The 14,188-nt window shown below is 38.6% G+C and overlaps 2 protein-coding genes across 11 annotated transcripts; one reads left to right on the top strand and one right to left on the bottom strand.

The window, feature by feature from the left end:
* Nucleotides 1–4,481: 4,481 nt before the first annotated feature.
* Nucleotides 4,482–6,510, top strand: LOC112285084 (fe(II)/2-oxoglutarate-dependent dioxygenase 4). The gene is made up of 4 exons (XM_024525621.3): nucleotides 4,482–5,121; nucleotides 5,226–5,482; nucleotides 5,652–5,979; nucleotides 6,095–6,510. Exons 1-4 carry the CDS (start codon nucleotides 4,825–4,827, stop codon nucleotides 6,341–6,343), a joined length of 1,131 nt encoding a protein of 376 aa, XP_024381389.1. The 5' UTR covers nucleotides 4,482–4,824; the 3' UTR covers nucleotides 6,344–6,510.
* A 205-nt stretch (nucleotides 6,511–6,715) lies between these two features.
* Nucleotides 6,716–13,564, bottom strand: LOC112285061 (mitochondrial Rho GTPase 1). Of its 10 annotated transcripts, XM_024525591.3 has the most exons (16): nucleotides 13,113–13,564; nucleotides 12,453–12,549; nucleotides 11,711–12,335; nucleotides 11,308–11,440; nucleotides 11,047–11,193; nucleotides 10,590–10,766; nucleotides 10,131–10,385; nucleotides 9,752–9,820; nucleotides 9,466–9,521; nucleotides 9,042–9,123; nucleotides 8,612–8,823; nucleotides 8,236–8,305; nucleotides 7,938–8,050; nucleotides 7,575–7,725; nucleotides 7,194–7,380; nucleotides 6,716–6,925 (listed from the first exon to the last, which is right to left on the bottom strand). In XM_024525591.3, the coding sequence occupies exons 3-16, from the start codon at nucleotides 11,914–11,916 to the stop codon at nucleotides 6,861–6,863; spliced, it is 1,923 nt and encodes a 640-aa protein (XP_024381359.1). In that variant the 5' UTR covers nucleotides 11,917–12,335; nucleotides 12,453–12,549; nucleotides 13,113–13,564; the 3' UTR covers nucleotides 6,716–6,860. The 10 variants fall into 10 exon arrangements, with proteins under 10 accessions (XP_024381359.1, XP_024381342.1, XP_090109818.1 ...); XM_024525574.3 differs by having other exon boundaries at nucleotides 12,453–13,564; XM_090253692.1 differs by having other exon boundaries at nucleotides 11,711–12,257; nucleotides 12,453–13,564.
* Between the last annotated feature and the right edge of the window lie 624 nt (nucleotides 13,565–14,188).

The following is a 14,188-nucleotide window of genomic DNA, read 5'->3' as shown; positions in this document are numbered from 1 at the left end:
AATTCCATTAGTTAAGTAGAAATACATAAGTTCAATACATCTAAATCCTTACTAGTATGTGCAAGAGCTTTCATGCATGTGACAAAAGAAGGATAATTTTTTGTTATATATGCCATGCTTATTTTTGATGGTGAAAAGACGTCAAGTAATATTTCTAGTCAATATTAAGATTTTTAAGATATTTTTTGAAAAATAAAATAATAAAAAAATAAAGAATTTATTCATTGATTTGCAATAAGAAGCTCAATTACCATTTAGATCAATTTATAGCTTATTGCAAAATAAATTAGCTCCTTTAAAAGAGTACATTGACAAAAACTTGGCTAAGAACTTTGTATCCTATTCAAAATCTCTTATTGGAGCTCTTATCTTATTTGTGAAGAAAAATAATTGATCTCTATGGATGTGCATATATTAACAAGGTGTAATGGAGCATGGATAAGATAATTGTATTATTGATGTATAGAGATAGGTAATTAGAGCTATTTTTGAATAATTTCTAGAAGTTTTTAAAATTGGGGCTAGATTAGTGGTCTATGTGAGATCCATTATATAATATGCTAAAAGAACTAAGGGTAGTTATTTAGGTAGAGCCCACCTCTAAAATCTTTGAAAAAAGTGGTTATCTTGGTAAGTTCCACAATTAGGAATATTTTAAAAAGTTCCAAGATAATTAGAAAAAATATAAATATGATTAACTAAGGCTAGTTAGAGCCTTTGATCAAGTATGGCTTTAGTCTCTTTCCCTTAGTAAAGTTTGGTTTTCATTTTTTTTTCTATTCTACTCTATTTCTTTATATTTTGTTTTCTCTTTCATGTTCTATTTTATTTAATTCTATTCAATATTATTTTAGTCTATTTTATCCTACTTTGTCATAGGATTTATGTTGCTATAGACTTGAAAGGTTTTTAGATCTTTAAGAGAATTTAGTCTCATTTTACAAGTACTTAATAAGCTCACCATCTAGAATAGGTATACCATATTTCTAATTTTAAGATTTTTTAACTAACTCAATCTATTAAAGATCTATAAAAAAATAAATCTATGAGGAGTATATAATTTGATTTATATCAAAAAAAGAAATGAATACAAGATTGTTTTATAAACTAAATATGGTCATTTCAAATATAATGCCATACTTTTTAGACTTACAAATGCTTCAATTACTTTTTAGTATCTTATAAATTGTATTTTTTGTAAGTTATTTGATAATTTTATTATTTTTTATTTAGATAACATTCTAATTTACTCTAAAAATACATAAAAATATGAACTTTTTGTTTGTCATGTATTACAAAAACTTAAAGATAGAAGAATATGCCAAGATAAAAAACTGTCTATTCCATATTACTTAAGTTGACTATCTAGGATACATCATTTCCAACAAATGCCTTATGATGGATTTCAAGGTCCAAACTATCATGGATTGGAAGATTTCAAGAATATTAAGAGATGTGCATTATTTTTTTCGCTTTGCTAATTACTATCACATCTTTATCAAGAGCTTTTCTCAAGTTGCAGCTTCACTTACATATTTGACTTATAAAGACAAACTTAAATAGAATAAAGAAGCCAAAGCATTGTTTGATGCTTTAAAGAAAAAATTTACTTTTGCATCAATCTTGTATTGCATTGACTACTTTAAGGCATTTTTCATAGAAATAGATACACCAAACTTTGTTTTTGATGCAATATTGTCACAAATGGGAACAAATGATAAATTCCATCTAATAGTTTTTTTATTTTAGGAAATTTTCAGTAATAGAAAGGAACTACAAAATTTAAAATAAAGAACTTCTTACAATTATAGATCCTTTTTTAGAATGGCATCATTATTTAGAAGGTGCTTTGAGTCCAATCACCATATACACAAATCACAAGAACCTCGAGTACATCATGTCAATGTAGGTTTTAAATTATTTTGAAGCTTATTAGAACATATTATTATCAATATTTGATTTTAAGATTACATATCGATCTAAAAAATAATAAAATTTGTCGAATGTATTTTATAGATATTTTTATCTTGTACCAAAAGAAAGAGATATAGTTTTTGATGAACAAAGAACAGTTATTTTGAAGCCCAAGCAATTTCATCTTTAAACAATAAATCAACATTGATTGTTGATTCAACCTTTGTCAAGCAAGTTCAATCAAGTATGTCTATTGATCTTCTTGTTCATAATATTAAAAATACTTCTTCTAAGTCTCTTCATACTTTCAAGTTTGAATTCAAAAACAACCTACTTTATTTTGAAAGTCACATGTACATTCTAAAAGGAAAAGCACATTTATATGTATTTCAAGTATGTCACAACTTTCCAACGGTATGACATTTTGGATACAAGAAGACTTTAGAGCTTATATCTTGGGATTTTTAGTGACCACATATGTGAAAGGCTGTAAAAAACTTGGTATAATTGTATAACATTTGCTCAAGATTAAAAATTCCTTATAATTAACCTTATGGACTTCTTCAACTATTTTCTATATTAGAACAACTATGGTCTTTTATTTCTATAGATTTTATTATAGATCTTTCAAGTTCAAGTTCATATCTCTTTTTTGTGATTGTAGATCATTTCACCAAAATAGCATATTTTGTGGTATGTACAAAATTGATTTCAAATAAAAAATAGCTAAGTTTTTTCTTCAAAACATCTATTACTATCATAGTTTGTTAATTGATACTATATTAAATAAAAAAATATAATTTATATTAAGAATTTGAATAATATTTTTTAAAATATTAAAGATAGATATAAAATTATCTTTGGTTTTTTATCTTCAAATTGATTAAAAAAATAAAATAGATGAATCAAGTTTTAGACCAATATTTGAAGTATACTATTAACCATTATCAAAATGATTGAATAACTCTTATTCTATTAGCAAAGTTTGCATACAATAATTTGGTACATTCTTCTACTCAATAAATACTTTTTTTTACCAACTATGGTTATCATCCATAATTTAATACTTTTGATTTTTCAAAAGTTAATAATCATGTAACAAAAGATTTGATAAATTGTTTATTTTAGCTACATGCAATAATGAAGATGCACTTAATGGAAGCTCAAAAATGACTATAGATCAATACAGATGCTATGACAAGAAACAACTATAATTTAATGTAGGTGACAAGCTATGGTTACTTGGTCGCAATATTTAAACTATTTGTCTTTGTGACAAATTGGATTATAATTGGATTGAAAAGTACAAACAAAGATTCAATGTTATTTGTCAAAAAAATTTAAGGAAAAATGTTAACAATAAACATATTATTAAAAGCCTCTAACTTTTATATATATATATATATATATATATATATCTTGATGATAAAAGTATTTTTATTAGTGAGTTGCCTTATAATTTGGTTCTATAAGTGCACACACACTTCGACATCCATATATATATATATATACATATACATATATCTATGCCCATGACTACAAACAAATAAAAAGAATAAAAGAAACTACATATAGTAAAAGACTCAGGATTAGTTGCAATGTGTACATATACTCTGGAATGGGTGTTCAACTTAATGGCATTAACAGAAAACTACTGTGCGGCGCCTCTTTCAACCGACAATGGAACTGAAAACCTGCAAACTAAGATGGGAAATATGATAAATGGCGATTAAATCCAAGCTGCTACAAATCAGATGCAACAACATTCACCGCGGAAATAACGTGACTTTCATGCAGAACTGCCGATCTAAGGAGGCCCTGATGATCAAAGAACTGCGGTGGGAGTGAGACACCCCCTGCAGGAAAGCTACAACACATAGTAACACAAGGAAACTGCGGGATTCTAGCACCAATCGATGTGACCAGGTTGCTGGTGACGAATTTCCACATGAGATCGACGATTGTGACCCACACATTCGCAGACTCGTGTTGCCAAGCTTTGAAACCCAGTGATGGAGAGAGATTGCAAGAGGACTCTTGTTTGTTTGTTTATTTGTTTATTTATTTATTTATGTTTGTTTCTATCTAGAAGTCCGCCGAACACTGTACTTCTACGCGGTAAAGCTGGGCAATGATATGCGGATCTCAAGTGGGTTTAGTGGGAGTCACAGCATGATGATCAAAAGCTATTTTGTTCGTGCTCAAGTAGATGCTTGAAATCTCAGTGCTCATCATAGTCATCTCATTGAGATGCTTCACGCGGTCGTGAGATCCATCGATCTGGATGTTCTATGCGAAGTGACCTTGCTGTGCGTGGCTAATCTTGTCCTCTGTTGAGGCCCATCGTTGTCAGTATGCTCGCTCAGGTGTACTCGATTCCCCGCGACAAAAATCCCGCATGACCTGGTCAGGTCTACAGTAACGCCAAGTTGAATCTATCCTGCTGCTGATGCCATAGTCGCCGAAGCGGCAATGGGTGGATGGATGAGCTAAAGATGGCGGTTGCGCAGCTCGGCAAACAGTTTAAAGACCAGCCATAACCCTAGTGAGAGGCATCACGGTAGCGTGCTGAAGAACCTCTTTCGTCTTCTGCATTCTAAGGTCGGGTTGTAGTTTCCCGATGGCATGAGTACGTGCAATCGCCATCGACTTGGTAGTTCTCACTTGTCAAGGGTTCAGTAGCTGTCGTTTGTGAAAGTGTACTCGGTCCATGAAATGCTTCAGCTGTCTGTCCAGGTGCTTTCGTATTGATATTTCATTTTAAATTCGTTTGAGTAGCTTTTTGGCTTTTGCGCTGCATCCAAATCGTCAAAGGTTTTCTTTTCAGATCTACTGGTGGCACAGTTTATTGTAGTCAACAGGGTCTCCTGCAGGGATAATGATCTCAGTGCCAGCTCCCCAACGCCAAAGATGAAAATCCCTGTGGAATCAAAGGATCTGCCTCCGGATTTCGAGCCTACGGAGTGGAAAGATGAATTGGCGAAGAGAAGGCCCGAGCAAATGGTGCAGTACATGGTCGAGGAAGGTATAGCGGAGGTGCCAAAACGGTTCGTTCAACCACCTCACATGCGTCCAGCTGTAGGACGGAGAAGCTCTAGCGATGACGAAGTGCCCATCATTGACATGGCACTGGGGAAAGACGAAGAAGGAAGGAAGCAACTCCATGCAGATATTGCTCGCGCTTGTGAAGAGTGGGGGTTTTTCCAGGTGACTGAACTCGGTCGTTTCCATTTCGAAAATCAAGGTTAGAAGATCACCTCGTTTGTGCATGCATCTGTCTAATTAGCTAAACTCCGACTTGTACTTTTCAGGCAATAAATCATGGCGTTCCTGACACTCTCATGGATGCTATGATGGACATGGAGAAGAAGTTCTATTCTCTGACTTCAGAGGAAAAAGAAGTGTATAAAAAGCGTAAGACGACCATGTCTGTGGGTTATGGTGGTGTGTATGATAAGCACAAGGACCAAGCCTTGGTGTGGATGGATCGTTTAACAGTAGACTTGCCTTCAGCCAGAGACCTAACTGAAACTTACAATCTTGTCATTGATAACCCCCCTGGGTTCCAGTAAGTTTATTCTGACTTAAAGCACTTTTTTTAGAATGGCTTTCTTCAATTGACATTGCGCATCACTTCAAATGCAACTTTTCTCTAGAGTAAAAAATTGTGAGGGCACATCCAATATTCCATGTCCTTGATTTGTCATCAGAAGTTCATCGTTCTTACATCTTCGCAGGGAGGTGTACGTTGAGTATGGGAAGGCAATCTACGAGTTTGCCAAGGAGATCATGGCTATCATTTCCGAAGTGCTGGGTCAACCTAAAGACTTTTTATTCAAAAAAATTGGGGACGATCGGGCAGCTATGAAAACAGCTTTCAACTACTATCCTCAATGCCCTCAGCCGGAGTTTGTGCTGGGACTCCCTCCACATGCCGATGCAAGCGCTCTGGCGATCCTACAACAAGGTTCACCAGGACTGGAAGTGTTGAAAAATGGATTCTGGATTCCTGTTCCGCCGTGTTCGAAACGTTCATTGGTTGTCAATGTCGGCGATGTGATACAGGTTAGTTTGTCAACCTTGTGACCCTACGCCTTTGGATTGAACAGTTCCTGGTACTATCAGTTAATTGGATGGAGTGGTTTTTCTATTCTTACTCAACTGTATTTTGATGTTCTAGATGATAAGCAACGCGAGATTTAAGAGCTCGCTTCATCGAGCAGTTGTGACGGAAATAAGCCGCTACAGCATAGGCAGCTTTATAATGCCTCACCGAGAAATATATTTGGCACCAGCTGCTGAGCTCTGCGACGAAATGAACCCGCCAATATATAGAAGTGTAAAGTACGCGGAGTACATTCTTGAGTACCTAAGTCGGGGGATCAAGGACGATTTACGGGTCGTGGACCTATTTAGACTGTGTACATAAGCATGTGAAATGGACTACATGACGGAGAGCACGAACACTTTCCCAGAGTCTCAACGCTAGTTGTCAATATCAGAATGGATAGTGACAGATGTGGACATCTAAAGTAGGAGTGTGATATACGATCTATTGGGAAAGAAGTAATCTTACAAGTGTCTTATTTACTAGTACATGAAGCGAATTTTCAACAGCATTGCTACAACCTGAATGCTGTGAAGAATGAGCACAACAGATACGCGTAGACATCCAGGAGGTAAACATGCCCAACTGAACCAGCAGACCTCTTGTAGTACAACACGAATTTCTCACATCATTGACGAGTAACATATTTCCTAACTCAAACAAACTTGGCATGCCACCAGGAGGTGGCCACGATGAATAAAAGACGTCGATAAACTTGTTATACAACGTTTCCAGATATAATTGGGATTAAAAATTATTTCAAAACTGACATCATTAAAAAAGCTCGTAGAAATCCTACAAGAAATATGCATGGAAGGTGGATGAAATGCATGCGGCTTCAACATTTTCTTCTTACGCACAATCGGTAGATTGCATTACCTGCAACAGCAGCACCGAATCCAACTGCAGCCAGAAACCACCTCAGAAAGTTGTAAGCAGGTAGGGTTTTCTTGTGTCAGCAAGTCCTAATCTTTCTACTGCAGAAAACTACTTGAACCATTCGCAAAACATGCATCTCTCTCAGGCAGAGCACTTTTTCTACTTCAATGCACATTTTCGCTATGTGTGTATCCTACCATGCGACACAATGACAGTGAACATGTGGTATTCAAGCCCGTTCCATCGGCAAAGCACATGCAACCCTGCGAACAAATGAAAAGTCATGACATACCAGCAGCGACTGTTAACGACCATTGAATGAGACATCGATAGTGCTTAAATTTCCTTCCTGCCTCTGTCTTAGGGATGCTACGGTGCGGATGTTGTGCAGCATCGACTATTTTCTGAAACAAGTTGCCGACATCACCTAATTTTGTGCTTACAGAAATGGTGGCTTCGAGCCCCATATCGGTGCAGACCTGCAACATCAACCATGAGGCGTTCAGCTGAGCTTCAAGAAGTTTTGGAATGATGTCACAAAAGATAGTGCATAAAGTTCTTGCTGGTCTGATGGAAGCGGAATATTTTGTTCCTTGCAACATGTTCCTTTCAATTCAAAACATGAGCCATTAATAACGAAATCGGTGGACTAAGCAGGAATATTAGTTCGTACCCTTGTGGAGCCCTTCGTGCAAGAGGGGACAGACTCAAGGTCATCTTTGGCGGAGATGATCATACAGGGAATTTCATACCCAGTGATTTCTTGATGTGCTATTACTTGTACTAATAGCTCATAAGCGCGTTTCCATGATTGTGCATCTGCACTGTTGCGAAGTTAACCATTTCAACCTCCTCAGCCCCAACACAAATCAAAACTTCATATCCGATCCTCAGCAAAAAATAATTAGTTGTTTGGAAGTGCCTATTTTATGCAGAGAGTTCTAAATTTTTATTTAGCAGGTGTCAAAATATTATCAACAGCCATGTTAATATATATATTTCCAAACAATTCCATAGCGCAGGATCCCATGCGTACCAGTCATATACAAAAGCAGCCACATCACAAGAAGAAAGAGCATGTTTCTTCTCAAAGAGGCTTGACACGGATTCCTCGATGATCTCTCTCAGAACCAAAGTCTTCCTTCCACCCTGGCACCTACAGATTTGTTAATATGAGGAGTTGACCTAGTGAATCTTCGAGTCATGGAGCTCAAAAAACTACCAAATATCTAGTTTCCGGCTTCAATGCCCACAGCTGACGAGTGAGGGTCATGTTTAATGCAAATAACATTTAAAGCAAACCGTCCGAGCTGCAAGACTGGCTAGAAGCGTACCACAATTTGATCCACCACATTCACAGCATAGCGAGTGTCCTCTGTGCGTTCATATGCTTCAGTAAAAGGCCTGTGTACTTGACAATAATGCAACCTTAGTCGTAGCATTCGTAAATGTGAGATAGATTGACAAGTAGGGTCCCTTCCAGAAGGATCAGTTAGTCGAAATATTCCTAAATGCGATGATTTGGATCCTACTTGTTCATTCATTTTTCCACATCTTTTGAAGGAGAGAATGATGCAGAACCTCTTATTTTAGAAGCAGCTTTTAATGTGGAAGGTGCGAGACAATCAATGTGGAAGGTGCGAGACGACGGTAGCAAGGACGTCCTTATTCAATCAATCACCCATTTATTAATGACAAGAAGGAATGCACCTCCCAATAAGAGCATTTAAAAGGGCACTTTTGCCACACTTGTTTGCACCAAATATATAACACTGGTAAACAACACGATCAGAACGCTGTCTCCTTCTGTCTCGACGACGGCGGTTCGTGATGTGGAAGGCAGATGATGGATTATCAGGGTAACCTATATATATAAGATGTGATAGACTTTTCCGAGGCTCTAACATCGTCATCAATGCCCACTGTATCCAACAAAAGCAACCCCTTCAGCTTTTTTGTCATCATATTATTTCTCACAAGTGAAGCAGATTCTAAAGCAAACACCAGCTATTAATCAAAGGCATTGATTTCTAAACTGCATGAAGCTGTGTCATTATGCCAGTTCCATCTCGAATTTTCGACACAAATTAGTGGAAACATTATGAAACAAAGGATTTTGGACGTGCACAGAAATGCTCACCAGTGACAGAAAGCCATTTAAAGTGAGACCTCCCACTTGATTGGTCTCCGCCACATCACTATATGTCAGCTCCGTCCAGGGGCTGCAAGTATTGTTAGGCAGGTCAGAGTCTCTCCATGCACAATTCCAGTAAGTTTATAATATCATTGACAGGGTTATTGAAACGTCTTTAACTGGGATGCACATGTTCAAACTTTCTTCATATATTTATATGAGAATCGCGAGGAAATGGTTCGAATTTGTACAAAGACCTTACACATCCTGCAAAAAGGCAATCAAGTTAATTCTATGATAATCCATGTTATCATTGGCATATGAATATGAATGATAGATTATCATTGGCATATGAATGCAGAAGCTGAAACTCAACGAAGACAGACCATGTTATTATTCGCAGTGTGTTTGAATGGAGGAGGCAATAGACCTGGAGGGAGCTGTAGAAAAGAGCTCTTCTAGCTGTTGGGGTCGCAGTGCACAATCCTGCGCTTTCAACAACCTTCAATCCATCAAATATAAAAAATTCTGCTTAATGCCAACTAACCAGGCTGCAAATAAGTTAAGTATAATAGTGCAACACACTTTCCTCTGGTAAGTCCTATCAATGATCGTCGCAATTATAACATTTTAATAGTGACTTTTTATGAAGAGAGATAGCTGGAAATTAAGCCCTCTTGTAAGAGCATGTTCTGCTGGTTTGTTTCAGTGCTTACCCCATCTGCATCAAAAGCTACAAAATCTCTTTTGAGAAAATCTAACGCTTTCTCGGTCAACTCCACAAACTGCATGAGAATAAAGGACAATCGCATCAAGGACAATCTCAACTAAGCAGAACGAGCAAAACAAACAGAATATTCGGACAAGAAATTAGTGAAGGGTGACAATTCAAAGAGCCTCAACAAGTATCTCAATAACTGCGGTCAAACCTATGCGTCTGCTTACTCCACAAAGTTTTGACTACCAGGAAACTGGAAAAAGCTGAACATACTTCTCAGTGGGTTACGTTCAAATTTGAAATCGAATGTAGAGCTTGCTAAAGTAAAAATGTGAGTAATCATGGAGTTGGTAGAGAGAAAAAGTACACGACGTTACCGCATCCGCACACCGCTTGAATGATGGGTATTGTAGCAAGTCGTCCCTCAGCTTAATCTCATCGTCATACCCATATTTTCTAAGAACCGTCCACGTGGTTTCCAGGCGACCCTTCTCAATAAACAATGCATGAAGAAACAGAAATCCAGTCAAGGTGAGTCCGTCCACATTCACACCCTCGGCCATCTTCTCTGACACTACATTCTTCACCTCATCTATCTCAGATAGCTGCAGTGGTGCATTGAAGCACTTGACCTGGCTCCCCCCACATGAGAAAATAAAATTTTCAAGCCAATGGTAACATTCATCTGCCGTGAGCAAAAGAAACGTCTGCTCTTGAAGAGATCAGAAGATGAAACCGAAAGCTTCTGCGCTAGTGAGTACTGATGTCCATGCGTCCTCTGCAGCCTTAGACGACACATCAGGAAGTTGGGGTGCAGAAGAGGACGTTGTAGGAACCTGAAAGTCGTTAAGTTCTGCATCATTAAGCGCACCATCTTTATCCCGGTCACAAAGCATGAAAATTCTCTTTAATGCCCGAACACAACGGGGTTTTAACGTCCGAGTCTCCTGGTCAAATAAAGGAGCAGTCGGGTGAAGAACCGCTTTCTGAGCATAATAAAATACATCAGCAATCTGCAAATCACAGAAAAATAGCAAGCACTTCATGACATAATATGATATGCAATATGAAGCACCTTCTTGTGGCCTAAATGAAGTTCAACATTTTATTGACACTGCAAGGCATAGAATAAATGCGGTCTGCCAAAAACATAATACAAATACAAATAAAAAAACATATAAAAAAATAACCAGCGCATTAAATATCGACGTTTATTACACTATTAAGCTTTTATCAACTTCAAAACTGTCGAACGTGTCAGTTGATATCAATCAGAGCTATATTGAAAGCAACCTGAACTTGTTTAAGAGCAGAGCATTCTATAATTGTTTCAATTTCCCGGTACTCCTGCATCAGTGGGGCCATGATTTGTTCTATATCAGACTGACGATCATCGTGGAGGTCCAGCTTGCATCCTACCACAACGATGGGCACTTTAATCTGCAAAAATAATACAAACAAATAGTACTTGAATGTAATCCTCAGAGGAATGCACCCAATTGTTGTCTCATATCATGCTGTCATTTGGATGCCTCGTAGATGACAGAGACTAACCTCTAATCGCCGAAGCTCGGGCAACCAGTAGGTTGAGAGCCGGTCAAGTGTACGAGGCAGATCGTCGGAGTATGTCAAAACTATGGCATCCGCCTTCTTGCACTCTGTTTCCGTCTTGATCTTGTCTTGTTGCCTGTCCATTGTGATGCAATGCAAGAGACACATGAAATTATATGGTCAATCAAGGTTTTACTTCGATAATTCTTCTCGCTAATTTGTCCATCATCGCAGCCCCGCAACACAAGTTAGCAGCGAAACTACATTAATTGGCCAATCAAAACGACATGAAGGTGATATCCTCCCGAAACTCCAATGCAGAGAATACCGAATGCAACAAAACAATTAAAAAAATTGGAATCACCACCATGCATTCGTGACGAAAAGAAACGTCGTGAGGCAGAACCTTGAAGATGTATCCACGATGGTGAGCGAGACGCGACTGGGGTAGAAATCTGGGGGAAGGCACGTGGGCGGCAACACAGGGGGAGGCTTGTCAGGAAAGGAATCGGTAGCAAGAGCGATGATAAGACCGGACTTGCCAGTTCCGTGATCACCTACGACCACCACCTGACACCGAGACCTCGCACCCTGCCCATCCTCTTCTGCCATGATTCCTGTCCCGATTTGTCCACTCTCCCCCTCATGGACACCAGGTCATGCTCGTCGCGGCGGCACCATTACAGATTTCCATTGCTGCATGGATTGTCACTGACCTAAATCATGGTGCCACACTCTTGTTTTCACATCCGTGCCCTAATTAGATGCGGTTCATCCTGCTTGATACGCACACTGGCTTGTTCGCTGAGTTCGCAACAACCTTGAGTCGAGGTCCTAGGAAGTTTGGCTGTCTTTTCCGCAAGCATGATTGCTCCATTTGAATCCTGGACTTCTACCTCTTCGCCCATCTTGCGCTGAAATGGTCACTTTACTCTATACAGCAGCGATTACCTCTTGTGCAGTAGGGTTGAACCTTGTTAGGTTTGTTCGGTTAGAGAATTCGGCTTACTGTCTGAACGTGAGGAAAGGTTCTGTTCATTCGAGGTATTCCCATTTCCAAATTTTCTTATAGTTAGTGCCTGACTTCGAAAGATTGGCTGCTGGTTCAATTGAGAGCTTCCAGAATCCGCCACCAATCGTAAGCTTACCAGATGAAGTTCTCAGGAGTTCAAAGGTCGTTTGACATAGCGCCTCTTCAAGGATGAACGATGTAGACCTACGAACTCGGCTTTTGCTTTAGACACTCTGCAGTGCAGCCAAAACTTACATTAGAGAAATCAGACATTGTACGAGGTGGATAGTCCTGTCAGCCATGGCAACGCGGTGGGTCAGTGTGACTTATCCTTTGCAACAAACTGCAGTTGCCAGTGCTCATGAAGAGAGATAAGGATTGAAGCGAATTGCAGGGAAGTAATGAGAAGCTCGTTATCGGGGTTCTTGTACAATCGTGCATTCGATGAGGTTGAAGAGCATGAGCTGCGGGTTTCGGAGGGGTTCGCAAGCGGAGAGTATGCACGTCAACGTGAAGGCGTGGACTCGAGAGGAATGGTTTCTGATGACACGAGGTGTCTCTACTTCGAAGTCGCCTTAACAAGACCCAGCTGATATAGTGCACAACTGTTTCGAGGACATCAAGAGACGTGAAATAGCCAAGAATGGCGAATTATTTGCAGATCAATGAGTTCTCAAAAACCTCACGCAATGCGAAACCAGCTGCACAGGCCAATCTCACTCATTGCACACTGCCCTCATAAAGAAAGCGCACATATTCCGAATATGAAAAAGCGAGGGTTAACATGAGAACCCACATGCGATGGATACCGAAAACTCTCCAAGACTGCGCAGATCCTTTAGAAGTGGTCTGCTGCGGAGGGTTTCGTCAATGGCAAATGGGTTTACGAAGGTCCTTTACTGTCGAGGAGGTCATCTGCAGAATTGCCATAGTTTTCTGCCAAGATGCCTTGACTCACAAATCAAACTCCTCATTCAAACTGCTTTGCTACTACCGATTACATCTACATTGATCTGGATCGTAGAACAACATTCTTCGGTTTTTGCACGCAACGTGATTTGCACCATATCGTCAATCCTCGACTGCTATCAGTGTTTTGTTTGCAACAAGCAGCGTGTTCTGGACAATAGCAGTGGCCTACTCTACATACAAGCACACACACATGCAACACTGGAGATCACACGACGATTGAGGTGGGCATTGAAATGACCACCGCACAGGTTTTGCAGCTATTGTCAGAAAACTGACAGTTTTACTCGAATCGATGAAGCTCAGCGAAAGTGGCATCGGTCTATTATAAGACCCTTTTCTATTTCATCTCACGGGACACGGTATCCATGCCCGGTATATAGTAGCTCATATATTCGTAGAGTCTGTGACCGTAGGAGGGAACTTTCAACCGTATTCCGTCCCCATGCAACACACACTTTGGCTTTAGATTGTATCTAGACTATTTGGTACCAAGAGCATGTGGGCTGGCTCCTGCTGTGACGAAATTGGGCGGAAGGTCTGTACTTTTTGATTACCCCTAGTGACAATTTATTTTTTTTTAAAAAATAAAAAATAAAATAAAAAATTAGACACAAAAGTTGTTTACTACATGCATTGATAGGTTTGAGTGATAACAACAAACTACTCAAATATACTATGAGAAGGCACACATTGATGGAAATCAATTAATCTATCATCATATTACTATATATTAGTTTCATTTAACTAGCAAAATTAATTAGTTGAATTTGTGAAAAATTAGAATTTTACACATTATTAAAGTCAATGTGATTTTCTAACATATTTCAAGTCATTAACTTTTTATTCCCACAATAAAACAAATCTTTTGTTGTTGTTGACTTGTTTTTTTGGTTTTGTTAT

The sequence above is a fragment of the Physcomitrium patens genome, chromosome 1, assembly GCF_059467195.1.
Source record: "Physcomitrium patens ecotype Gransden chromosome 1, ASM5946719v1, whole genome shotgun sequence".
NCBI classification, from domain to species: domain Eukaryota; kingdom Viridiplantae; phylum Streptophyta; class Bryopsida; order Funariales; family Funariaceae; genus Physcomitrium; species Physcomitrium patens.
The sequence above is the reverse complement of the archived record's forward strand: the minus strand, read 5'-3'. Positions and strand labels throughout refer to the sequence as shown.

Excerpts from the sequence above, each read along its gene's own strand:
- LOC112285084 (XM_024525621.3), top strand. The coding sequence starts at position 4,825 with ATGAAAATCCCTGTGGAATCAAAGGATCTGCCTCCGGATTTCGAGCCT. Across the intron at positions 5,122-5,225 it reads AAGAGTGGGGGTTTTTCCAG|GCAATAAATCATGGCGTTCC; the intron begins GTGACTGAACTC and ends TGTACTTTTCAG. Across the intron at positions 5,483-5,651 it reads GATAACCCCCCTGGGTTCCA|GGAGGTGTACGTTGAGTATG; the intron begins GTAAGTTTATTC and ends ACATCTTCGCAG.
- LOC112285061 (XM_090253683.1), bottom strand. The coding sequence starts at position 11,916 with ATGGCAGAAGAGGATGGGCAGGGTGCGAGGTCTCGGTGTCAGGTGGTG. Across the intron at positions 9,522-9,751 it reads TAGCTTTTGATGCAGATGGG|GATTGTGCACTGCGACCCCA; the intron begins GTAAGCACTGAA and ends TTGAAAGCGCAG. Across the intron at positions 8,824-9,041 it reads TAAATGGCTTTCTGTCACTG|TGGGCATTGATGACGATGTT; the intron begins GTGAGCATTTCT and ends TGTTGGATACAG.